Below are 25957 nucleotides of genomic sequence, written 5' to 3' on the forward strand. Positions count from 1 at the left end.
TGATAAATAAACGACATCGTATATTTACTTACAGCTACTAATTATGATTTAAAACGAATAATAAAAGAACATTAAGTAGTGAAAAATATAATTTACCTACTAACTAACGTTTGCAGTATCTACTTACTGTGTATAATGATTATTACAGTTTATAAATTACATAAGTTTAGGAAGGGGGAAAACCCAAGTGACAATTTATAAAGTGATTTTCAATGAATGCGAATTTGTCACATCCGTATAATATACTCGACGAAAGCGGTATAAATCTCTTCATTAACGAATAAGGCTTGTTTTTGTAATAGATGAAAATTAATTACGCCAGCGATACGCGTTCGCGTCTATGAAGCAAAGACAAAAATTAAAAACATGTTTGCCTTCAGTTTCGTAAAATAACACAAAAATTTCAATCACCTCGAAAGCGAAAAAAATTCTCGTGTTTTTACAAAATGTGTCACATGTAAAAGAAATGAAAAAAAAAAAAAAAAAAACAAAAAGAAAATCGGAAAAACGCGACTGAACGGTATAAGAAAGCGCGCTTCCGGTATCCAAACTCCCCCAGGTTTACGTAGGTTAAGAAAAAAAAACGAAAAAAAAAAAGAAATAATAATAATCGATAAATAGTAATAACAGTAATAAGTTTTTGCGAGTAAAAATTACTCGGCTATCACCGGATCGGCGCACATGTTTAATGTACTTTTAGCATAGTAAAATCGCTGCCAAAATACACGTTTTGACTGGATAAAAATTCCAACGTAAAATCCACTGAATTTTTCTGATCTCGAATGGTATTCAGTGTATAATAGTAGCTAAGCAAATGACTTTTTTCGTGCACAACATGTCTTCTGATTTTTTTTTTTTTTTTTATTCTTCTTATTTTGACTTTACGGTTTCTTTCAAATCAGGATGCATGTTCTCCTGGACATGTTTCTTGTCTTCGTCATTCGTTAGGAGCAAAGGGTATAGTTAATCGATAACTATGGTTCTGAAAGACATTTTTCAAAATACACGGGTTATTCACAGCGCAGAGTTCAATGTCTCGATTATCAGATTACTGCTTTTCTAAAATGTATTCTGCTAATATTCACGACGTGTAAGTGAATTGTCACATTTCCCCAAAGAATGAATTCCAGTAAACATGAGGAATTTGCACGGCATTTGATATTTTATTCATGTAACGGAGCAGTGAGAAATGGTGCATCGTGGATCGTGACTTTTGCCTGATTATAACTAAAATAAAAAAAAAAAAAAAAAAACACCATCAGATCGCTACGACAATACTGCATTGTAAAAGGAGTCACCCAAGAAGTAGTAGTTTTTTGAACATAGTCTTTTTCAAGGCCTGCCTCTCAATTTTCTGAAGAGCTAAGCTTAGGCTGACGTGGCAAAGTTTGATTATTTGCAATACTTGTCGCGTCGTAATATAAAATCAAACTAATAAATAAATAAATAAGAAATCTGAACCCAGTTTCATTACTTGGGACGCAAACTCTTTCCTCGGCGAACTGATTTATTTCAAAACGAGTTTGGCCGAAAAAAGCAGCCCGCTTGGGTTATCGACTTTCATAAATTTCTTTAATTACACCGAGCTCACGTTCCTGTACTGTTTTCCGTTAATTGGTCTGCGTGCGCCAAAATTGCAGTATTTTCTTCCACGCATAGTCTCTTAGCATCTCTCTTAGCCTCCCCAGATCCAGAACTTGATTTTCTCTTATGGCTCGAGCTTGAAGAGTGTGTTTGGGAAGCCGATGAATCTTCTCTGTGCTTCCGGCTGCTCGAAGACGACGAAGACGACACTTTCCTATGTCCGTGATGAGAGTCTCTCCGTTTTTCCAACTTCCTGTCACGACCCTCTTTGCTGTCTTGATTATCGCCGGTCGCCTGTTTACTCGATGACGTTTGTTCCCCTGCTTCCTTGATCCTCTCGGTTTCCTTAGCCTCCGTTTTACTAGGGTGTGGGCTGCTATGGTGATGTCGATGTTTCTTGTGCTCCTTGTCTCTTCTCTCGCGCTCCCTCCTCTCTTTATGTCGTTGTTCCCTCTCCTTGTCGTCTCTGGGTTTCCGTTCAGGTTCTGGTTGTGAGGACCGATGCTCAGGAAACTTTGCGGTCTTATCCTCTCCGTGTTTGTTATCAATCTCCGCGCACGACGGCATGCTCGGAGTCGTTTCGATCCCATTAGTAATGTCGGCTGGCGGAGGAGGCACAGCCTCTGGTTTCTCATTTTTCCTCCTTTCCTTCGCCTCATCCTCGGCCATTTCTACTAGAGCTTTGACGGCATTCTCCGTAGCGCATTCGAGTTTCGACATAAACGCGGATACAGTTTCGGCTTCGAGTAGGCGACAGTATTTCTCAACCTTGCTTGTATCTGTGGCCCACTTTTTTTCCGCAAGGTCGAAGGTTTCCTTCTTCATCCTCTCGACCATCTCCTTGGATGCTTCTGCGACCGCGTCTCTAAGGGACTGACACATCTCCTCTACGTCAGTTTTCGATTTATAAATGGCAATCTCCAATGCCTTGTCCACCACTTCGGTAGCGTAGTTTTTACCGATTGTTTGCCGTGTCGAAAGAACGTCCTCCTCCAGTTCCACCTTCTCCTGAGCTTCCTTTTCCTGCAGTACAGGCGTCACTGGATTATACAGGCTCAGATCCGGTCGTTTTATCGATGTTTTAGGATCCTTCGGCTGCAACGGACTCTCAGAAACGCATGTGGACGATTCCTTGGTCGAGGAATAGTTGCTGCTGGTTGACTTTCCGTGCCTAGGATGATTGTGTTCCAATTTATGACTACTACTGTGCTTCTTCTTTTCACTAGAATTACTCGATGATTTGTGTTTGTCGTCATGCTTCTTGTTCTCGCCGCTGCATCGTTCTTCCTTTTTTTCCCGGCTCCTTTTCCGTTCGACGGTTCGTTTTTTATGTTTACAGTTCTGCTGTGGCGTGGATCCTAGTACGCTACTCGCATCACTCCCCTTCCTGTGATTACTCGACGAGTGTCTTCTGTGGTCCCGTGCTTTGTTCTCGTCCTTGTGCTTGCTGTGCTGTTCGGACTTCTTCAGATTACCTTGATACTCGGCGGCTCGCTCTTTCGCTTTCTTTTCCTCGAGGGAATCGGTGCTCACCTGGTGCTCGCCGCGCTGTCTGTCTGTATTTTCCTTCTGCTCTTCGACGACGCTGCCCCGCTCCGAATTCTTCTTTTCCTTATAGTGGTGGGCAGTCTCAGTTACAGCGCGACTGTGTCTGATATTCAAGCTGCTCAATATCTCCGGGTAATACTGCTTTAACCTCACGTGCCAAGCAACGCTTGAAACCGCCGAAACTGTCCTGAACTGATGGATTATGTTACGTGGTAAAAAGTAAATGTCGTTATCGTAAAGATTTATTCTAGCATAACGAATCCCCTGCCTGCGCAATTGGTTCAACTTGGCATCTTCGACCCATTGAACGCACTGGGATATTGGAGGTTCGTGCAAATCGAGTTGTAACTTTTCAACCAGCTCGGAAAAATCGCCGGCGTAAAAAGCGACAACGTCTTTAGTTATCCTGTTGTACTCGTAAGACTGACCGCCGTGGACTGCCTTTAATATTCCGACAGCCGCTGTCGTCATTCTATCTAAACCATGACCGACGTGGTCGGCATGAGCTCTTGTTCTATCCTCAAACATGTACTCACGGGCTTCGCTCAGCCGCGGCAGGTACTGAAGGTTACGCAATTCGTTTATGCCCGTTCTGCGACGTTTGCATGGACTCTTGTTCATGTCCGCCGTAGGAACAAGCTGTTCTCCCGGCCTGATCCACAGAATTGGTCCATCGTTCGATTCCTGTGGCGTCTCCATTTTCACCACTGACAAAGGACCCCAAGGCATTGTCTGAAAGTAACGTTATCGAATTACGAAGAGGATTAATGGTCGGAAAATCTCGGAATTACAAACGTTTCGTCGAGTTTTTACGACTAGATTACGCGAGCCGGATGCAGGCGCTCGAAGGATCCGACTCACCATTCTCAGAAACGGGTTTTCCTCAAGCCTCTGCAGAAGGTCTGGAAAGTATCCGCCAACTTCTTCGTGGACGGTACCAACCAGGCTTATTTGATGAAGCGGACCGTACCGCACAGTGCCGTTACTGAATGTCTTGACCGCCTGCTCCTTGTACTGTAACATAGTCGTTGTTTCTATGTCACTGTTGCGGCCTAGAACCCCATTTTTAACGGTCAATGAGGGGTAATTGTCAGCCATGTGATCCAAAAGGTCTGGCAAATAAGCTGCTGCATTGTGAACGATTCCCATTACATGGTAAGCGTTCCCGTTCTCATCCTCGCCGAACACGACCTGCGAGTACATAAGTTTCAATTGAAAATATCACAAATTCCTAATTGCAGCCGATGATGGACAATTTTTACTAACCTTGAAGTATTCCTGAGCCAATTCTTCGACTTGTTCGTTAGTTAGGGCGTCGAGTTCATCCTGGTACATGTGGACAACGCTGGCACCTCCATTGGGGTAAGTTTCAATGTGAATGAACTTCTTGTACTTTAATCCGTCAAGATGATCTCTGCTCTCAGCTAGTTTGTTCAAAGTCTTGTAGTTCTTTGTCTGCAGATTCAGCCTCATATTCTCCGTATCCATGGTCGTCAGAGTCTGAGAAATGGGTTTGTGACAAATCGGCAGCGTGCCGCGATCGCGACGGCACTGTACCCCAATACTAGCCCTCTTGATTTTGCTTCGTTTGTAGCATCGAGAGCAATGCCTTCTCTCGCTGTGTTCTCGTCCGCGTTTTTCTCTAGACGAGTGGGACTGCGATTTAAGGTTGTCGCTGGTCGTCGACGTTGGAGGCGCTACACCAGGTGCTGTGGTCTGTCCAGTAGTGGAATGAATCTCGATCTTAGTGTCGTTGGAACTGCCAATTTCACTTTTGTTTACTTCAGCTTCGACCTCGTTTAAGTCAGGCGGTTCCTTTTTAACGGCAATTTCTAGAAACTTTGATTCCTTAAGTTCGTTTTCACCCCCCTTGCCTATCACCTGAGGTGATGAAGCGTCGCAAGGAGCATTATTTGGCAACGGACAAAATGGTTCGTCCATTAACGGAGTGCCTGGGCTCTCTGCATCGGTGCTAGAATTTTCTCTCTTAGTGACCGGCTTCGGGTTCCCTGCTTCATTTTTTATCTCTGTGCTAGGCATTGTTGCCGTAGTCGTCGTCGTCGTTATCGTGGTGTCGGGGCTGTTGGGGCTTGTTGGAACCCTCGGAGGATAATCCGGACTTCTGGGACTGCTGAAGATGTCCCCGCTACTCTGGGGACTTTCTCCATGATGCGGCGTTTTGTTGGAAGCATTTCCACACCCTTCAAGTTTTATTGGGAAACTTTGCGAGTGTCTTCCCGGCGTTGCTTCGCCTACAAACGTTGTGTCGGCCTGTAAAAATTAGATACAAATGTCTCAATAAGTTGTTTAAGTGATTCATGTGCAATTCAACGTTCAACTGTCGAAGTGCTTACATTCATAGAATGATTTGAAGAGCTCTTCGAAGATTTGCTGAATTTATTTCCGTGACATGCAAGGCGGTTCGCCTCGTCTGTAAAATACAAAACATGATTAAATGACCGTTTACATAGTGCACAGACTATGTCCTTAATTTTTTTCATTACACTGTTAAAATGGTAAAAAGCTAGATTACGATGTGGAGTAACACAATGATTTTAGATTGTTGCCGAGAGAAGGGATATTTTTGTGAAGAACTGTTAGATCAATGCTTTGCTTTTCAAATTTTAGTCAATTTAATGACTGAATAAGTTCATTTCGGAGCTTTCTTCTCAATCGATAATTTATAGCTTATATATGTATCTATCGACATCGAAAACTAATTAACTTTAACTTGTCGAATTACATAACCATGCACAGGTAAAGAACTTCTTATCATAATCAAATTTGTTAGGAAAACCTCCGAGGAATGACGATTCATGTTTCAGACAAAATGTTCTAGAGAATTCTAGAGAAAAAAGAGCCGAAGTATTTAACCTCGGTGTTTAAATTATTTCAGCAATTGAAGGAACAGTTTTTACAGGGCAAGAACCAATATATGTGAGTTCGGTAAAAAAAATCTGTTACTTGGAATAAAAATTTACTAACGAAACGATAGGACTTTCGTTATAAATCGTTGATCAATATTTCAGGACAGAATAAGCGGAATTCAGTTGTGTGTAAAGGTACTACCGTTAGCGAAACCCGTGACTAATACTCCGGTACTCGGCATACTTTATTGCAAGCATGTGCGATAGTAACCGTACAACTAGTATATCGTCTTAGCAGATTTCGATATTCATTCTGCGCATGTGGATGGTATCCTTGTATGCTTTTGAATGCAAGTGTAACTAAGAGAAGAAAAAAATTATGCATATCTCTGCCGAGGCTGAATGTAATAACACACCGCTCGTGGTGACGTATCGGTGAGTTCCGAGCGGACGGTATGTTGGAAAAGCTTCGAGGATAAGGAGAAGACAAGTTTGCACGACGGTTACCATTCGTTTCCGCAGAAAGGGTGAGAGGCCTGTCCGCAGTAGCGTAGTACTCTACAAGCGTGATACCACTGGCTGATAGGGCTGGTGTTCGTTGAAGCGGAACGTGGGGGGGTGTCAGCGCCTTGGCGACGGCGCCGTCGTCGCGACACGCGCTTCCCGGTGGGCCTGGGGACCCGGGGGACCTCGGCGATCTTGGGGGCGAAGCGAAGTTCGTCTCGGCGTTGAATATTGCCGCGGGTCTCGGAGGCGTCACGATGGACGCTGCGACTGTGTTGCCAGAGCGCTGGTGAGACGCGCCGTTGTCGTTACTCGTTATCCTGCTCGTTTTCCTTGTATTGAGGCTTGTTTCGGCCTCGCTGAACGACGACGACCTGGGTGTTGCAGGTCTGCTCGATGTGTCGTCGCTTATCACTTCGCTTAATCGCGTTTCTCCACTATTTACATCGCGCTGCTCATTTGACACGGTGTTTCCACTGTTCTCGGAAGCCATCTTGGATTTACGGATTAACATCGTAGCTGGGAGTCTGCGATCACTGCTAGATCAACATCATTATGTGGAATTTTCTCAAGAATCTTGAACCGACGCCTAGATGGCGCGAGTATTTCTTATAGCAGAAAGGATGGAGTGGAGTGGAAGGCTAGAATTTCATGTGTACAATTCAAGCATTCTGATTCGTTAAGTAAGATTAGGTTAGGTTCGACAACTAATGAGAATGCTCAGATGGTGGGAAACGCTGCTGCTCTGCTACGTTTTGCTACTCATGAAATTCCAGCTAAAGTCAACGCTGTTGGTTTACAGAATACTAAAAGTATGAAATTATTCATATAAGTTTACCGGAATATCTAAATCCAATATGGTTGACAGAAATTGAGAGAAAAGGAGTTACTGCAATTTAATATTGCCAACATGTTTATTTGAAATTAATTACCATATAAACGGAATGCATTGTTTGCATTGATAGAAAATTACTAATTAAGAGTACCAAATTTATTTTATATACACTTGACATGGATCGGTACCGCGATGTAGCATTCCGTTTCTGTCTTTCTATTTTCTGAATCGTTGGAAGTGCTGCCTCTCGGACTTCATCTACTTGTGAGAATTAAATGAAGCATAAAACACATTTTCTCACATAAGTGTCAGATCCACATCGTCGACACCTTATGATATCTTTTAATTCAGTGACAATATATTAATTGCAGAAGAAATAATTAATACATTTTCCACGTATTATATACGTTAGCGTGTATTATACTAATTGGGTACTTCAACGGTACAATTTAATACTGTTATACAGTATGTACATACATACAATGTAAGCGACATTTGCATTTATTCTCATACATAAATATATTTAAATATTGTTTCTTATGCAAAAGTTTCAAATAAATTTTCTATTTCTAATCTTATGCGATGTTTACTTCATTTATCTCCTAATGCATTTTTGGATTCATTTGAATTTAGCGCCAAATCAAGAGGTGCGGGGTTTCTAGGTTGTTCTCAGAACCGCTAGGCTGCGCTAAATGTCGTACACAGTAGGGCCTGTAGTCTGCTTATACAGTACTGTAGTATACAGTAGAACACGGAAAAATACATTGCCGCCTTACGGAAGTGTGTATTTTATCCAGTCCTTTTTGGCTTTGACTGAGATATAATACATACCATCCAGAGTGCGTTTCGATATTTTCTGCAAATGGCGAGAGTATCATTCCGTCATTGTTTAGTACGCGGAAGCGAACGGAGACAGACGAAGATCTCAACACTTTAAACAAATATCGGAACGTACCCTATTCGCCCTATTGAAGTAAAAGCAGGCCGGCGGCTGTCGATTACTAGTTTTGAATTAATTTTGCTACGATGCAAGGCTACTCTGGTTAAAGTAAAACCATGTTTCAATGACGGATATGCTTCTAATAAGTTTTGTCTGTTCCTTTAAATCTTTAATTATAACGATTATAACACACATTGATAATTCCATAAAGTTCAAAGTCGATATGACGCATCGGACGTAGCTAAATCAGATGGCGTGACGATCGGTGTTCTCGAGGTCTGGCAACGCGTTCGTTGCGCGTTGATCGCGCGTCTATTGCGACGAACGTGCTACGGACTACGGCGGCAAGGAATAGAGCGGCGTTGGTTGCGTTTCTGAGTTTATAATACACCTGAGTACGGGAGACTGTGATCTGAGGTAGCGTCGTCAGGTTGATAACGAAAGGGTGAAAACGCGCGTATAATACATACATAGGTGGAATAACCAGGTTTGCGACGTGGGTGAGCGGTGTCGAGGGTGCGCGAGTTAGTTAAGTTTAAGGAATAAGATGTCTTCGCCGAACAAGAAGGTGAAGAAGCTGGAGGATCCAGGATCGGGGGACGGAGACGCGCGCGACTATGATCTCGAGACGCAAAAGGCGCTGGAAGAGATTGACGGATGTCAGAACCAAATCGATGGACTGAACGAGAAAGCTAGCGACGAGATACTGGAAGTCGAGAAGAAGTACAACAAGCTGCGCAAGCCGTACTTCCAGAAGCGTAACGAGATCATCAAAAGGATACCCAACTTCTGGGTAACCGCAGTATCCTTTCAAATACCGATATTCATTGTCAAAACTACTTTGTTGTTACTCTGTTGACGTTTACCATCTATGCCGGCGTCCGCTGGCCGCCGCCGCCATCTTGCCAACTTTCGTCCCACGCCGTACGCACTAGCCGCTGAATATTGTTGAATGCTGTCGCACGATAGTTGAAGATCGTGTAAACGTTAAGGCGCGTGCATCTGCGGACGAGCACGCGTCTTGACTTTCTAACAAGCCGCCGTCACTTATTACCTATCGTCTGTCTATCCCGTATTAATCATCCTCTGACTGTCCATCAAGCCCGGGGGATTTCCCGCCCAAAACAATGCAGCGCCGATTTCACAAATTCGTTTTGAAATATGTCAAGTTTGAGCCTGAATAAGCGAATATGCTGTGTTTTTGATTGAGATTAGGTATATGCTTGCTGTTATGCTTCCTTAACCACGTGTCTAGTTTGTAAATCACCCACAAATAGCACCTATACTTGAGGAAGAAGAGGAGGATGCGCTGCGGTATTTGAACAAGTTGGAAGTCGAAGAGTTTGAAGACATAAAGTCAGGGTACAGAATCAACTTCCACTTTGACGAGAACCCGTATTTTGAGAACGATGTTCTCACCAAAGAATTTCACCTTGGCTCTTCTGGTGAGCTCCGTTTCTATTTTCAACTGTTTTTGTTTTTGTCGCTCTAACGCTTTTCTGTGATTCTCTATTACTAATTAAATATTATATGTTTTTGCTGCGATGAGACTCCTGCTCTTTTGCAGGAGATCCAGCGTCGCAAAGTACGCTTATTCGCTGGAAGGAGAATGGGGATCTGACGAAACGAGCTAAAGACAAAGGATCCTTGAAGGGAAGGAAGAGGCCACTTGTTGGGCACAAGACGTTCTTTGACTGGTTCACGGATCACGGGGATCCAAGCTCAGATGACATAGCGGAGCTTATCAAGGATGACATGTGGCCAAATCCATTACAGGTAACCACACATGCATTTATATTTATTCAAAACGTCAATGAAAGACTCGATATCTGTGAAACATCCAAGAGATTGAAAATACAATTTTCATAACAGTATTACCTGGTGCCGGACATTGATATCGAAAATGGAATCGAGGGCGACGATGATGAAGTTGACAGTAACGAAGACGAGGATGAAGATGGTGACGAAGGCGAAGACGGAGGTGAAGGTGAGGAGGGAGATGACAGTATAGTGGTTGTTGAAGATGATGCCGACGAGGAAGATGAGGAGGAAGAAGCTGACGGGGATGGAGAGGGAGTCAATGACGAGGGAGACATGATGGTGGATGATGAAGCGGAACAGGACGGTAAATAAAAAGCGATACTAATGTTTTTTTTTATATCGAAATTGTTTTTTCGGCTGGTAAGTTAGGAAGTTCTTCTGCCAGTCGAAAATTAAACCTAAAACTTACGGCAATAATTTTTTTATGTAACTGCTATTATTTCAGATGGGAAAGAACCAGAGTAATAAGCGCACATTGGAAAAGATCCTGAGATCCGTTACAATATGGATGGAACATTGGTAAAAGCATATACGATAAATAGTTGTGAACCGAACAGTACGTAGTAAATTACGACTATTCGGTACAGACGCATCACAGAAAAACAAAAACTAATCAGATATATAAAACAACTAAAAACTTGCTAAAACGAAAAAAAATAAATAAAAATCCCCGTCTGATGCCCTTCTATAATATAAAATAAGTAACGATAACGATAGGATAGGCTAAAGTTAAGTCATGGCATCAGACAGGTTTTTATCACGGCAGTTATCTCTGCGATGGTAATGGCTCTGTAGTATCATCCGCAAGTTCCTTTCCGGACGAGGCACGTCAGTCACCCGCGACAGTTATTCGCGGGTTCTATGGTCTTTTCCATCCCCTCCCCCCGCCCCCCAACTTTTACAGCAATTTCATAACGTGGAAATACGTATAATTAGATAAATAGATGTAATTAGGATTTGCGATAATTAGCAAAAAAAGTGGACAGATAGGGAATCACTGTAGATTTTACAAGAAAGAGAGAGAAAGAGAGAGAGAACGAGAGCGAAGGCGAAAGTGTGTGAGTGAGAGAGAGAGAGAGAGAGAGAGAGAGAGAGAGTGAGTCCCGTTTTATTTTATCTGTAGTAACGCAGCTGCTAACGTGCCTCGTCAACCCTCTTCCAACCTCCGTACCTCTTCATTTCACTTTTTTAAGTACGTGTATGGTAATAATAATTATTGATATTTATATATATTTGATTTATTTCGAACTACGTCGATTTTATCGACACGGTGTTGTCTAATTAAATCACCCACTTCGAACGGAACGTATGTCTATTTGGTTTAATTTTTAGTTACTCGAATTCACTGGTTTATTTCATAATAACGCATTGAATTGCGTTATTGTTCTCTGGAGGTGACAGGAAGGAAATTGGAAAACTGAGATTAGATGATGGGTTTCTTCAAATTTAACGATTAATTGAGACGAAAAATTGTAATGAAATTAGGAATTTCAAATATATATTTGTTAATTATCAACTTTCACATCCTGAGCATTCGCAGTGGCAGGTTTCTAAAAAAATTTGTGAAATTGTCAAGTTTAAAACCCCATGAAAGCTGAAAGGAATTGTGTAAATTTTCACATTACCCACAAGGTATCGTAGAATACGAGTACACAATTCTATTTCCTTAATTTTTCATCTCAAATGTCTGAAAGGGGTCTTGAAGACGAAAATCCACCTTCTGGTGAATAATTCTTTCAATTTTACGCCACAAATCGAAGGTAGTCACTACTCACCTCCAACACTGGCTCTATTTTCATGCAGAAAGTAATCGGATCTATGCAACTTTTGAAATGTTAGATTCCTGAATTTTGTTCTTAAGTCTTGCAATTCGGTTCACGAATTGCGTTAAGAGTTCATAATAACAATATGTCCTATGCTGTACATAATTAGCGGGTTGGGCTGCGTCATTTAGACAGAGGCTTGGGAGAACAAGCAAGAGCACATCTCTCCCGTCCGCGGGTGCAGTCGGATATGATAAGATAGAAAATGAATCATAATATCTTGTGAAAATTGACATTCTAATTAGCGCTTTTCGTTATTACACACGTGTGCCTATCGAACAGACGCGCGGATTATGTGAAAAAAGACTATAATAATGGTGCATATCGAGATTATAACTTACGGTACCGCACGGTGATGGATAAAATTATATAGCATAGCTGTACATATAACATACGCACATGCATATCTATTATCTCTTACCGGGAGCTATTGGAGTTGAACAATCAAATTGTGGATTAAAGAACTGCATAACGTATATGTGTAACTTCTGTCAATAAAATGTTAATCCGAGACCTCTAAAAGTTTCGACGGTAGCATAACGAACGTGGTTGAAGCAAATCTGTATGCGCTTGGAGACTAACTGCAGCAGAAACTACCACGCTGGAAACGTTCGCACGCCTCAAAACGAGACGAAATAAAAAAAAAAGGGTCGCTTGTTGTGTCCACTTGACGAAAGAAGATTGCTCAGCGTCGCCAGACTGCGCGATGCATTGCGAGAAGCAGCGAGGAAGCTCTGAGCGATCTGTAAGAAACTTGTATTGGACACGTTTCAATTTTTTCACAAGAGACTCGACTGTCAAGTGTTTATATACGTCGCATTTTAAATGCGTGTCATGGCCGGCCTACAATACACTTCTATATTATTTTAATAACCGTCACTCCGTCTGCCACTAAAATCTCCCCGTCGCAACTGCAGCAATTTATACATAGCAAAGGAATCAAACACTCTCGATTAATCAATCGAGAATCACAATCGCCACTAACTTCGTCGGTTGGTTGTCTGTCGCACATCCATTTCAACAAATTTCAATGTGAATCTGATTTCAAAAGACGTGCTTTTCTGACCCACCCTGATACAAGTTTGTAGCTGAAAATTGGCGAAACTTTAACAAAATAGACTTTTTAATAAAGGGAAACTTTCCTTGTTTTTTCAAACTTACCGTATTTTCTTAGTAACAACTAACAACTTTTTTCAGACAATCATCGTATCAGGTTTCCATATTATCACGATTGTCTTTTTTTTCAACGAATTATATTTTCATCGCGCTCATTGCGCTCCACCAAGGGGTGGACGTTTAAGGGAAATAGAACATCCAGTGATTTACGATGAATTTTGTGTCAATATAAAAGTACCTTTTCATCGTTTTATAAAAATATTCCATTCTTCGTCAACTACCCGCCATCGATCTTCACTTGTTTTACCTAGCTCTATACGAACATGACAAATAAAAACTGAACTATGCAGACCTAGTACTTTGCCATTATGAAGTTCCAATCAGTTTTCATTATTATAAGTTTTCTACAAGACAGGTATATTCACTCATTTGAATAAAATTCAGTAAAAATACTGCGAGTCGAATATTTCGGGCGTGAAAGATATTTTTGAATCGACATGCGACGCGAATGAGAAAATCATTCCAACTGTTTTAGTCTAGGTTTAGACACAAGAATTGAGAATTTGGGATGCCAAAGAAGAAGAATCGGCCAGCTGCTGTTGGAGGGGAGTCCCAGAGATATCAGACTGACAATGAGCCAATGGCAAGTTGGAGGGGTTGCGGTGTTTGTGGGCGTACGGATACGTTTGTAGGACCGTGCGGGACCGAGAAACCGAGACTTCACACAGACTCGGAGCATTTCCTCCGTGCACGAGCGCAGCGAGTCGCGAGCCCTTTCGTCGTTTGCGTTTGTCCGGACAGTGAAGTGTTTTCCCCGTGTATGATCCTTGTTCGTGAATTTTTAATTTTTCACTTCTATCGTTAAGAAGTGAAAATATTTCGAAACGATATCACTAGCTTCTTCCTCCGGGATTATTATTCCCGGCGAACTGAACTTCGGCCAGCTTGAGGATGGACCGCGCGGTTAAGAGGATGGCGTCCGCATGGATTTTCGCATGCTGCGTTTGGATCCAGCTCTCATTAGGCAATTACCATTTTGCATATATTATATATTACACGTATTCTGTATAACATCGTTTATCTGCTATACGGATGACACAAGAGCGCAGCCTGCTGTAAGCTCCGGTATGCAACTGCTCCTATTATCCCATTGTCTACGACGAATTATTTTCCTCAAGAAATACCGGCGTAAGGTTGTTAAATTTTAATTATACTCCGTCGCTCTAACTGCATTCTGCCCCGTCGTTGCGTCGTGTATATCCTAGACAAATAATCAGAATCCCCTTCGCCATGTGTTCTTATTCTTACTTTAGTCCTTTCCATTTAATGTACCAATTAAATGTACAAGAAATTCGAATGAACATGAAGCTATTGAATAGATCTAGTTGTTGCGTCATAAACTCGTAGATGTCTTACATGTATACGTTTAATCAACGGAGATATAAGAGTCACGTCGAATGGGAACTTTTACGAATTTCACAAGTATTTATTACATGTGTCGTATAAAAATCTAACAGCTCAGGGTTTCATTGAATAACTGGGGGAACTCTTGACACACCCGTGTTTAATCGTGGTCCGCGATACCGTTGACAAACAATAATTTTTTCTTCGTATTTATTTCCTCCTTTTTCCTTCATATATTTTTCTTCGACCTGAGCTGATAGCTGCCCTGATCGCAATGTCACGCGTGCAGACGTGGGCAAATCCATCACGCATTTACTTTACTGACAGCTATGTATATACTCGTATATAATATTATCACCCTACAGTTATATTTTAGTCACATAGCATCATCGGGCATCTTTTTATCTTACTCTCATAGGAGACCTTCGAGAAGTTTGTTTGCTTAGGTCAGTTTTACGGTTACCTGTTCTATTATGCTTATAGGGTTCTCTACAGGATAACTATAATAAAAACCGAGATGGCAAGCGGCGGCCACTTTGTCGTAACTGCTCTCCGATCGCTCTTACACAGCGTTCGAAAAGATTGCGATAGCTTTAGTTTCTTTATTTCTCGGATAGATGTGTAAATATACAAAAGATAAGTTTTTACATAACATCAGTGGATGTTTACTTCTATCAACTAATGTGTACACGTCCTTGTGCTCTTTTTATAAACACTGCACGAAGCTTAATATCTTCTTTACGAGCTTATGGATACAATTTTTCGAGGAATTGCTTTTGTTAAGCTAATTTTTGCACCATACAAGGAAGAAGCTTCGATTAAGATATCTTGATAATTATACAACTTACTACATCAGAGAAGTAATATATCTAATATAATAAGCGGTATGCCGGAAAGAGTAGACACATTATCGAAAATATATTTTCACGATCATTCCAAGTTCTGAAGAAATATCATCGAGTACTTCAGACATCCCCAAGTCAAAATCAGTGCAATGAAATTAAGAAGAGTCATTAAAATTTACTTTAGAGCATGATTTTGAAAAGTCGTAGTCTGTATTAATTTTTGCTTGTCATCAAAATCTTTTCGAATGCGTACAACATATCTTCACACAAATGTTTCATGCATTTCAGAATAAGAACCCCACGTGTTCGTGGTGTGCTCTGAGATCTGTAGGTGAGGTAGCGATAATTACGATTCCCGACTTTATCGAGGACTTATCGATCTTGAGTGTAGATTTAACCCTTTCGCTAACACATTTTTCAACTCAACATTTAGGTCTGAATTTTGTTACTCGTGGGTCTTTAGGGTCGCTGATCACGAATCTGAGGTCAGAACCTGATAATTTCTAAATCCAATATGGCGGGTAGGTATATTATCGAAAAAAACTATCAAAATGCGATGATTCTGGCCGGAACATATTTTAATAGTCATACCAAGTAATAAAGATCATTTGAAGTTGTAAATAAACTGTGATAAGCCTAGGACATGGAAATTTTTGAGGTGGGACATTGAGCATCCCACTGTGACTGAAAGCGTTAAGCGAGACAGATTTTTAGACTTGACATGCTGGCTTGATTGATTGCAATAAATCAGATTCTGCCAAGCATATTGCGGCAACATGAGTAAGGTGTAACAAAACCATCGGGAATCTGATTTGTTTACCAACTATACAGGGTGAGTCGCATCATGTGTCGAGAATGGGAGGAGCTTAGTTGCCGCGAAGTTTGCCCCTTCCCTTCTCACCTTTGGTTTTACTGCTCATACGTAAATGGTGTGTGTGATTTCGCGTCAACTAAGCTCCTCCCATGATTGATGTCGACACACAAGGCGACTCAACCTGTATATGCATTTAAATACATAAAATATTATAAGATGTTACGAAAACATGGTCAGATAGTTCAACGATTTATGTCTGTCTGCTCAGCTTCGCGTCTCACGTGAGATTCTTACGACGTGTTGGTCGTAAACGCTATTCTTCTTAGAATAGTTTGTGTACAAACCGCCAACTGTTCACAGAATTCATATTTCAGGTAAACTGAATATAGGGAAATATTTTTATGCAAATAGCTGATCTACATTACGTTTTCCAAGTCTTTTTGCAAGAGTATGAACCGAGACAACATAGAAGAAGATATTAGATGGTATAATAGGTTTGATATCAGAATAACAGAAATTCAACAATATGTACTGAAAGGATCAAACATAAGCAGGTGGACGAATCTTCATTTCTCTGATAACTAATCTCAACCATTTTTTAGAGAAAAAACTTATATCGTTGTTCGAAAAAAATTTTCTCTTAGGCACCATCGACACAATCAGTTTAACCCTTTCACAGTGGGATGCTCAGCGTCCCACCTTAAAAATTTCCATTTCCTAGTCTTATCGTAGTTTATTTACAACTTCAGATGATCTTTGTTACTTCGTACAGCCCCAAAAACCCTAGACTAACACTTTTCGGTCAGAATCATCGAATTTTGATAGTGTTTTTATATTTTACATCCGCCATATTGGATCCACCATCTTGGATTCAGAAATGATCAAATTCTGACTTCAGATTCGCGATCAGCGAATCCCTCGAGTAACAAAATTCAGGCCAAAATATTGCACGGAAAAATGTGTGACTGAAAAGGTCAATTCATTCTTACCTGCGAATCGTCTTACTGTTGTGAACTAATTGCGGTGCACTTATTCCGAATCCTCAGATGTGCTGGCTGTTGAAACGGAAATGGAGTCACGATTTGAGCATTGCTGCGGACTCGGATCCTCTTGGGCTGGCGAAGGACTAAAATGTGAAACATTCACCGGACCCGTTGCCGGAGTGGCAGCCGTCGAACAAGGACTCTGCCTCTCGGCCGTAGACATTTGCTGTATACGCGCGTATCACGAGAAGCAATGCGAACTTGGCAAGAGTGAGGCTCGCGCCGGATTGGCCTGCGTCGGGAATTCGAATCTTGGAGGAGATTACCACAGAGACTGCTGCGAGGGCTGTAAGCTAGGTACGTGCAGGTGCTAAGGTCGAGGAAATAACGTCAAAGTTTTTCGAAAAAATCAGCCTACATATAGTCGAGCTTTTGTAATTAACAGCCAATTTCCATGTGCCATTCCGATGAATGAATTTATATGCAAAGGTATCCTTACCGGGTCAATGGGTCAGGGATGTGCGTTCAAAAAGTTCGCATTTGGCAAACCGTGGGATCCAGCGTTCCTTGAATGCTGCCACGAGGCGTTGCCAAGCACCACAGAGCCCCTCACGATGCCGGGATCAAGTACCGTCTCATTCGATCCGACGAGCAAATCGACGATGATGACATCCAGCGATGCTCCTTATTCCAGTCCTTCGGTCGCGGTACCAACTGCGGGTAGGTGATCGTCGCATCGCGAAAAAACTGATCAACGCCGACTTTTGTCTGTTTGCAATCGTTGAATATCATTGTGTTTGTTAGATATAGACGACATTTGTATCTTGATGAAGGGCCTACTGTGCTCCGACATTTGCATCACGACACCAGGCTCCTACAAGTGTGCATGTCGCGAAGGTTTCACTCTGTTGGAGGATGGCAAAACATGCAGACAAGACTCCCCCACTGATAGGTAATCTCTATGGAAGACGATGTTTGCCAATTAATACCGTCACTACTAATTTGTTTGTGAATCAACATATTTCAGGTGCAAAGTGAACAACCCGTGCGAGCACCGCTGCACTGATACCGGCGAGGCGATTCTCTGCAGCTGCAATCCAGGGTATGTTCTAGCGAATGACAAGCACTCGTGTCAAATCAAACAAGCTGACACTACACCTCAGACCGAAGACAACGAATCACAGTATAAGTGTCCAGTCGGATACCAGTACAAATCATCTAAACACGTTTGCGACGGTTTGTACTATGTAGCTCGATCACGTATACGTAAAACATTATGATAAATGATACAAGGCGTTACTAATCTTCAAAGCGCTTCAAACTAACGCTGATATAGGATTATTTTTGATCTTGAGAGACGATTCGAAGATTACGGTAACATCTTGATTTACTTTAGAAATCCTCATTCGTTGCCATGTCTTTGAGTAATCTGTACATGTGTTCGCCTTATTCTTGTGAGTTTAGTATTTCATTATGCGTATTGTTCACTTTTTATCTGTGCTTGCTGCTTTGCTTAGATGTTGATGAGTGTGAGCAAAATTTGTGCCCCGGTGAATGCAAGAACACTATAGGATCCTATAAGTGTCTTTCCGGACCGCCGAAGAACGATCTATACGAGGCCTGTCCACCTGGCTACGTCTGGGAAACCGAGGAAGCTCTCTGCGTCGGTGAGTGACGACTGAAACTAGTCAATTATTCGTATAAACAAATCACCAGTTCGGTCGTAAAATTTATAGTAGTATAATAAAATGCTGTTTAGATATTGACGAGTGTTTCGAACTTCCGGAAGCATGCAACAAAGAAACCCACGTGTGCGTAAACACCCAAGGGAGTTTTACGTGTCACGAGCTAACTGGCACTGGTCCAAGATCTTGCCCTGCCGGTTTTAAGTTCGATACAAAAGAGAGCCTCTGCAAAGGTAAAGGTTTTTTTTCTTGGTTTTTCGCCGTCATGGTTCAAGTATGTATATGATAATCGTTCGCTGAAACAAGAACGTTAATTTTGAATAACATCCGAACTTTGTTACGCACTTGTATCTTTCCAATATTGCGAACTTAATCAGACGTCGACGAGTGTACCGAGGGCATTGACGGTTGTCTGAAAGAAACTGAAGAGTGCCGGAATACTGATGGAGGGTACGAGTGTGACATCAAATGTGCACCAGGATTTACATTCGGCAGTAATATCGGTAGCTGCATCGGTAAGCAGTGCCTACATTCATACCTCCAAGATTTTTGTTGGATGTATTAACCTTGCCTTAGTCAATTGGCGAAACAATTGTATCCTACAGTGTAGAAAACATTGCATTTTTGGCAATTTAGCGGTTTTACAATTCAGATATTGACGAGTGCGCGAATAATGAGTCACAGCTTTGCCCAACGCCCGGATCGAGGTGCGTCAATACCGTTGGTGGCTACGAGTGCGTGAATCCTGGACTCGTTGATTCCATACCGAAAACGGGACAAGGTTGTATAGCGGGTTACAAGACAACTGGAGACCCGACACAACCATGTGTAGATGTCGATGAATGTATGGAAGGTCTGCATTCCTGTAACGAAAATTTTGAGAAGTGTATTAACGAAGTTGGTAGCTACAGATGCGACCCAACTTCAGAGTCACAGAACGAGACTGACATTTCTGAAGAGGATTTTGATGAGTCCTCATATACCGAATTCCCTGTACATCAGGGCACGGCTAGAAAATCGTGCGTGGTAAGTACGGTTCCTTCAGAACTCGGATTATGACCTTAGATTTTGAGTCCAGACCAGAATTGTTTCAACTTCTTAAAAGTGACATCACTTGTTCAAAAGGTGGCGTGTATTGACAAAAAATCAGTGATTACATAACTAACTTCGGCGTTTTCAATATTTATCAGATTTTATGACTGGTTCCACCTCGTTCGGTACGGTGAAATGTTTTTCGCCATTCCTACGGCGGTTCAAAAGTTATACTGTTTGTATATCCATCAGCAAGAAAGCAAACGATTAATATAGAAAAATTATCGAACCAATTTATTACTAAAAATACCATATGAAAGAGTATCATCGCACTGTGAAAATGGAAAAATTATATGGTTGTGGGCGATTGATTTTTCCTTCTCTACCCTACACGCACACGCACTTTTTGCATGACTTCAGAACCCGGAAGATTGCGGTTTGCCAGCCTCGGGTTACAGTAAACCGGAAATTCTGGACGAACCTGAGGATGTATCTAAAGCAGAGCCAACATGCCTTCCAGGATACCAATACAACTACGTCACTGACAGATGCAACGGTAAGTGATTATGATTTGAAACATGGCTTCGAACGTTGGTAATTATCACAGCAATGGAATTTGAAAATTTGGTTATACAGATATCGATGAGTGTTCGACAAATCAGCACAACTGCACAGGGCCTTTATTAGAGTGCGTTAATCTGCCAGCAACCTATCGATGCGACTGTCGAGCTGGATATGAGTTGAACATCACAACATTCCAGTGTCAAGGTATAACGGAATGATCTGTTACGTTCCGTCAAATTGTAAAACAGTTGCCATCATTCCAAAAGCTGCATACAAAGCCAGTTTAGTTTCTCTTCGCCTGTATTAACGAAATAAGCGAACTGCATGCGCGGTAAATTGTATTGTTTCTACTCTGGGATAAATATGTAATCTCATTATATGCTCGAATGCACACTTCACACACGACTTGCGCCTGTCTGCCATTATCTAGACATTGATGAGTGTGCAAGAGGATTGACCAAATGTAGCAGCGGCGAGAGATGTATAAACTCTGTCGGGGGTCACCAGTGCGCTCCCGCTTGTCAGCTAGGATTTCAACCACATCCAACGGACGAGTCTCTCTGTCAGGACGTCGACGAGTGCGAGCTTGGCATCCATTCCTGTCCACCGCACACTCACGTTTGCGTAAACACGAACGGATCTCACGTGTGCGACATTGCTCCACCATGCAACACGGGATACAAGCGGGACGAGGCCTCGGGTGAATGCATCGACATCGACGAGTGCAGTCAGGGTCCTGGTTGCCGGGAGCATGAACGATGCGTCAACATTCCGGGAAGCTACGACTGCGTCTCCTTGTGCCATTCCGGATGGCTCTACAACCCGTTGATAAAGAACTGCCAGGACGTCGACGAGTGTCTGCTGGGTCGTCACAACTGTCCGCAGGATACTCACTCCTGCAGGAACATCGAGGGGTCCTTCGTCTGTGATCCGATACCGCCGTGCGCCAACGGCTTTTGGCGTTTGCCGAATGGAGAGTGTGCCGACATTGACGAGTGTACCGAAAATGTTCACAACTGCTTGATCGCGCAGCATCAGTACTGCGTCAATCGGGTTGGCAGCTTCGAATGCATAACTCGGTTCCCGGCCTGCGACAGAGGCTACGAGTTCTCTCTGACCTCTGGACAGTGCCAAGACATCGATGAATGCGGGAGCAACCAGCACAGCTGTGACTTCGAAAAGAGGGAGAGGTGCGTCAATCTTCCGGGTACTTACAGATGCGAGAGACCCACTCGTCAGAGGACTCGACAGCAGCAACGGACGTGCCCTTCCGGATACAGATACGATAATCAGTGGAGGCGCTGCTTAGGTATGTAATTGTCAACGATATTTTTTTACATTCATGTAATATGTGGATTAATAGACGATTTAGGGATTTTTACACCTACAATTAGTCTCTACCATGTCTTGTTCCAAAGCTGAGATACACTGTTTAAAAGAGTATATTCTAGTTCAGAGGTCAACACTGTAGGATGGTGCATGATTCTCGCACGTGAATATGAGAGAAGGAGTTAAAACATGATAACCAATTCATGGTGTTTTTTACTGGGAATTAGAGTAATTATGAGGATGAAACTACAATAATATTCGTTCCACGTTGCCAATTCAGGTATATCTTTTTCCAAACAGCTTGTATTAGTAAAATTTGTTCACTTGTCACCATTACTGTATATTTATTTGGATTCTGCATTTTGAATGTGGTGTATTAATTCAATCATGTCTGTTTCAGAACACATAACTGTTAAAAAAAACTCTTACCTACACAATGGGAGGCATGCGAAGATCTGATTGCATGCATATTGGCTTCTGTTTGTGCATGTTTTGTGATTGTGCTTATTGTTAGTCAACCCTTGAAGCGCACGGTGATAAACTGCAACTCTTTGATCGAGGGATGCCGGAGTATCTTCATTGGCACCCGAAATCCGAAAGCATAAATGTTCCTATGTGATTATGTGAAACTTTAAAAATGCGTAAATAATTATACCTACGTACCTATATCGATGCAACTATGTAGAAACAATATTTATAAAACGCGAGCGTGTTTCACGCGTTTTTTCATCTGTGTTTTCCGTACACAAAGTACCCGTTTCGATGACGGTCGAGCCAGTCAGGGAATGCGCATGCGCGGAGTACTGATAAACCACTTTTAAGTCCTAGGTGTTAAAACTTGTCTTTTCTGTACTCCGCGCATGCGCTGCCGCGAACAAATTTGACATTGCGTAACCCTAACCTCAATTTCGTACTTGGTGAAAAAACGCATAACATACTCTTGTTATATAAAAAATGTTGTGCAGCAAAGAGGCAACGGTCTTTTAACCCGCGTGTTTGCAATATTCGTCTTCGACTCACCTACGACTCATATTGCAAACTTACACTCGGCCCACAGAGACCGAGTTTGCCTCCTTAATACACAATATACTATTTTTCTTCCGAAGGTTTAATCTGTCATTTAAACCAGATATCGACGAATGCACGGAGGGCACTCACACTTGCGGCAGCGGGCAATGCTTCAATCAGCCGGGTAGCTACACTTGCGCCAGAGCCCCGACTCCGATCCCGCGTTCTTCGTCGCACAGATGCGGCCCCGGAGCCAGATACACGCGGCTCGGTTGCGAGGACATCGACGAGTGTTCAGAGGTCGAAGATGCATGCACGAGCACCGAGGACTGCGCAAACACGCCAGGCAGCTTCATGTGCACTTGCAAGCGGGGCTTCAACCGCGATAACGTGACTCAGGCCTGCGTCGACATAAACGAGTGCCAGATCCAAAAGCACAACTGCCTGCAGTCCCAGCGCTGCGACAACACCATCGGAAGCTTCACCTGCGTCAGGTACCTCAACTGTGGCACCGGTTACACGTTGAACGCCGCATCCGAGATATGCGAGGACGACGACGAGTGCATGCTCGGCACCCACGACTGCGCTCCGGGGTACCGGTGCAGAAACACCCTCGGTTCCTATCGTTGCGACAGACTCCCAAGGCAGAGCAGCAGCAGCACCAGCACCGTGTCGTCCGCCAGGTTCTACTCCATCCCCATCACCACCACTCACGAGCCATTTTACATCAGAATTCCAAGCACCACTAGACCGACAATTTCCATCTCATGTCCCCCGGGCTACAGACCCTTCGGGGGCCAATGTGTCGACGAAGATGAGTGCGAACGCTTCCCGGCACCATGTAGTCACACACAGCGCTGTGTCAATACCGTCGGGTCGTACAGGTGCATGCCATTGATGATTTGCAGAGCCGGTTACAAGCTGGACCAGACCGAGTCGAAGTGTCTCGATATAGACGAGTGCGTTGAGAGATCCCACGATTGTGGTCCTCAGCAAACTTGCGAGAATCGCCCCGGAGGGTACATGTGCTCTTGCCCGCCTGGACACAAGCTCGGATCGAACAAGGACTGCGTTGACATCAACGAGTGCGAGTTGTTTGCGGGCCAAATCTGCTCTTCGAACAGCAAGTGCTTAAACACAGTTGGCTCTTACCGGTGCATTTGCGATACAGGGTTTGAAAACGTCGGCGACACCGCCTGCCAGGACATCGACGAGTGCAAACAGTCGTCCCGCATTTGTCAACACAAGTGCATCAACACCTGGGGATCGTACACGTGCACGTGTAACCCTGGGTACAGAATCAATTTGGATAACAGGTCGTGCTCCGACATTGACGAGTGCCTTGAGTTCAAGGAAAACAACTTGTGTGTTGGAATATGCCAAAATAATCCAGGAAGCTACAGCTGCCAATGTCCCAGAGGCTATCACCTCGGGTCAGACGGACGGACCTGCCAAGGTCAGCGGACTATAGAAATTTTCACATTTTTTGTTTATATGGACATTACCGGACTTTTTGGTAGAGCTCGTCGAGTCCTTGAATACTTTTGAACGTAACTTCCCTCTATTTTTAAGAGTTTAGTCAGCGTTTGCATAAGTGTGTGATTCCGTACCGACTTGGCTTACAAATATCTTTATATATCCAAAACTATTGATCTGGTTGTAACAAAATATAGCCTAAAATCTGGCCACAGGTTTTCGCTACCCACAGAAAAATAAAATCGAAGGCGATTCGGTAGTTCCGGTGTTATAAGCCATCGTACGGCCATATAGATACACGGGTTTTGAGTTTTATACCTGTATAAAAGCAATGATCTCACTTCTGTTTTTAGACATCGACGAGTGTGAAACCGGAAATGTGTGCAGAGACCCGGAAGAGATGTGCCAAAATACTCGTGGCCATTACCGATGCAATAGAATAAATTGTCCGCCTGGCTATTACAGAGACTTGCACAGAAAGAAGTGAGTGTAACGTCAAAAGACGAAAGTTCCTTGAAAATTGTTTGATCATGTTAACCCATTGGAAAGGCAGAGGATGTAGGACCTATCCACTGTAACATACCAAAACGTAAGACGACTAAAAAGTAAATTTCATTTTACAGCCGATGCCTAAGGACTTCACGGTATTGTCAAACAGGTGACATGGCGTGCTTGCATTCGCCGTCTCACTTCTCGTACAACTTCATGTCGTTCGTCAGCATGTTGCCTATACCGCAATCGGGACAGATAGAATTATTCACCATGAGAGGAACGGGACAATCCGCGTCGTCCGTTGACTTCCGTATGGAACTCGTCAATGCACAAGCACCGCCCGGTGTTCAACGTGCTACTGAAAGCTGCTTTAGGCTGAGACGACCTGCCCTTACTGAGGCGATAATAGTGCTGACACAGAGTATCCAAGGGCCTCAGGAGATCGAACTTAATCTTACCATGGAAATATACAGTGGCCGACAATTCGCCGGAAGTGCGGTGGTTAAACTATTCATCTTCGTTTCGGAGTATGAATTTTAGAGATATATTATATAATGTAATATGCCTGTATCCGAATGTGCAATTGTGTTCTTTCGCTATTCTTGACGACTTATTCATGGTTATTAATTCCTCACGGAGATTTGACGATTCAATAAGATAAATATAAGACAAAACGACTCAAATCATAAAGTGTGGTTTATGAGGCAGCGTTTAAAGTTAATTCGCAGTGGACTGGCCACGATTTTGTATACTTCAAAGTTCTACTTCGGCCACCTTCTTCAAAATGTATTTCACCAACACAGCCCGCGTGGCGAGGACGAAAAATCGTGCAGAATCTAATGTATAATTAACTTTTGATTTTACCTTGCTCAATTCGCTTTCTGATGGTTAAAATAATTTCGTTGGTTAGGTAGATTAAATGTCTTCAAAGTCCACTTAAAAATTCAGTTTCATTAACATTCCTCGCAGGCAATCTCTTCTGGTTTTCCACGGCGTATGTTTCTCCTTTAAAAGTATTTCGTGTTTCCGATGGACACCACTCTTCAATCTTATTTTTCGCCTGACACTAAAAATAAAAGTATAGTATTGTACAAATATCGATGTATAGGTATCATTCATCCAAAAATTGCGGATCATTTTACGACGCACGGTATTGTGTTGAAAAATCTGATTACGGAGTATAGGTGTATTAATATATTGTACATCTGTTTTTTTTTAACCATCTACAGTGTAATCACAACCTTTGCGACAGTCTCGCCACTTTTTATAACCCGGGATAACTGGAAT

The 25957-nt window shown here is 42.6% G+C and overlaps 3 protein-coding genes across 5 annotated transcripts; 2 read left to right on the forward strand and 1 right to left on the reverse strand.

Annotated features, from left to right (window-relative positions):
* Positions 1–868: 868 nt before the first annotated feature.
* On the reverse strand, positions 869–7030 carry LOC124411980 (lysine-specific demethylase RSBN1L). Of its 2 annotated transcripts, XM_046891571.1 has the most exons (5): positions 6507–7030; positions 5487–5563; positions 4399–5403; positions 3994–4323; positions 869–3864 (listed from the first exon to the last, which is right to left on the reverse strand). In XM_046891571.1, the coding sequence occupies exons 1-5, from the start codon at positions 7015–7017 to the stop codon at positions 1588–1590; spliced, it is 4200 nt and encodes a 1399-aa protein (XP_046747527.1). In that variant the 5' UTR covers positions 7018–7030; the 3' UTR covers positions 869–1587. The 2 variants fall into 2 exon arrangements, with proteins under 2 accessions (XP_046747527.1, XP_046747528.1); XM_046891572.1 differs by lacking the exon at positions 5487–5563 and having other exon boundaries at positions 6507–6601.
* A 1539-nt stretch (positions 7031–8569) lies between these two features.
* Positions 8570–10720, forward strand: LOC124412006 (protein SET). Of its 2 annotated transcripts, none has more exons than XM_046891642.1 (5): positions 8570–9080; positions 9534–9723; positions 9846–10054; positions 10151–10403; positions 10545–10720. In XM_046891642.1, the coding sequence occupies exons 1-5, from the start codon at positions 8826–8828 to the stop codon at positions 10562–10564; spliced, it is 927 nt and encodes a 308-aa protein (XP_046747598.1). In that variant the 5' UTR covers positions 8570–8825; the 3' UTR covers positions 10565–10720. The 2 variants fall into 2 exon arrangements, with proteins under 2 accessions (XP_046747598.1, XP_046747599.1); XM_046891643.1 differs by having other exon boundaries at positions 9855–10054.
* Positions 10721–13748: 3028 nt separating this feature from the next.
* On the forward strand, positions 13749–25614 carry LOC124411979 (fibrillin-2-like). The gene is made up of 15 exons (XM_046891570.1): positions 13749–14062; positions 17148–17441; positions 17574–17804; positions 17889–18036; positions 18112–18320; positions 18602–18751; positions 18844–19002; positions 19147–19284; positions 19422–19795; positions 20222–20357; positions 20438–20569; positions 20796–21674; positions 22824–24158; positions 24532–24661; positions 24802–25614. Exons 1-15 carry the CDS (start codon positions 13990–13992, stop codon positions 25208–25210), a joined length of 4797 nt encoding a protein of 1598 aa, XP_046747526.1. The 5' UTR covers positions 13749–13989; the 3' UTR covers positions 25211–25614.
* The last annotated feature ends 343 nt before the right edge of the window (positions 25615–25957 follow it).

This window comes from Diprion similis, chromosome 10, assembly GCF_021155765.1.
Source record: "Diprion similis isolate iyDipSimi1 chromosome 10, iyDipSimi1.1, whole genome shotgun sequence".
Taxonomy (NCBI): domain Eukaryota; kingdom Metazoa; phylum Arthropoda; class Insecta; order Hymenoptera; family Diprionidae; genus Diprion; species Diprion similis.

What these genes read in the sequence shown, in the direction of transcription:
- LOC124411979 (XM_046891570.1), top strand. Translation starts at nt 13,990, where the DNA reads ATGGACCGCGCGGTTAAGAGGATGGCGTCCGCATGGATTTTCGCATGC. An exon ending in TTGGATCCAGCTCTCATTAG is followed by an intron (nt 14,063 to 17,147) that starts GCAATTACCATT and finishes CCGAATCCTCAG; the next exon opens with ATGTGCTGGCTGTTGAAACG. An exon ending in AGACGGACGGACCTGCCAAG is followed by an intron (nt 24,159 to 24,531) that starts GTCAGCGGACTA and finishes TTCTGTTTTTAG; the next exon opens with ACATCGACGAGTGTGAAACC.
- LOC124412006 (XM_046891642.1), top strand. Translation starts at nt 8,826, where the DNA reads ATGTCTTCGCCGAACAAGAAGGTGAAGAAGCTGGAGGATCCAGGATCG. An exon ending in CCAACTTCTGGGTAACCGCA is followed by an intron (nt 9,081 to 9,533) that starts GTATCCTTTCAA and finishes CCACGTGTCTAG; the next exon opens with TTTGTAAATCACCCACAAAT. An exon ending in TGATGAAGCGGAACAGGACG is followed by an intron (nt 10,404 to 10,544) that starts GTAAATAAAAAG and finishes CTATTATTTCAG; the next exon opens with ATGGGAAAGAACCAGAGTAA.
- LOC124411980 (XM_046891571.1), bottom strand. Translation starts at nt 7,017, where the DNA reads ATGTTAATCCGTAAATCCAAGATGGCTTCCGAGAACAGTGGAAACACC. An exon ending in CCTTTCTGCGGAAACGAATG is followed by an intron (nt 5,564 to 6,506) that starts GTAACCGTCGTG and finishes TGTATTTTACAG; the next exon opens with ACGAGGCGAACCGCCTTGCA. An exon ending in TGGCTCAGGAATACTTCAAG is followed by an intron (nt 4,324 to 4,398) that starts GTTAGTAAAAAT and finishes ATGTACTCGCAG; the next exon opens with GTCGTGTTCGGCGAGGATGA.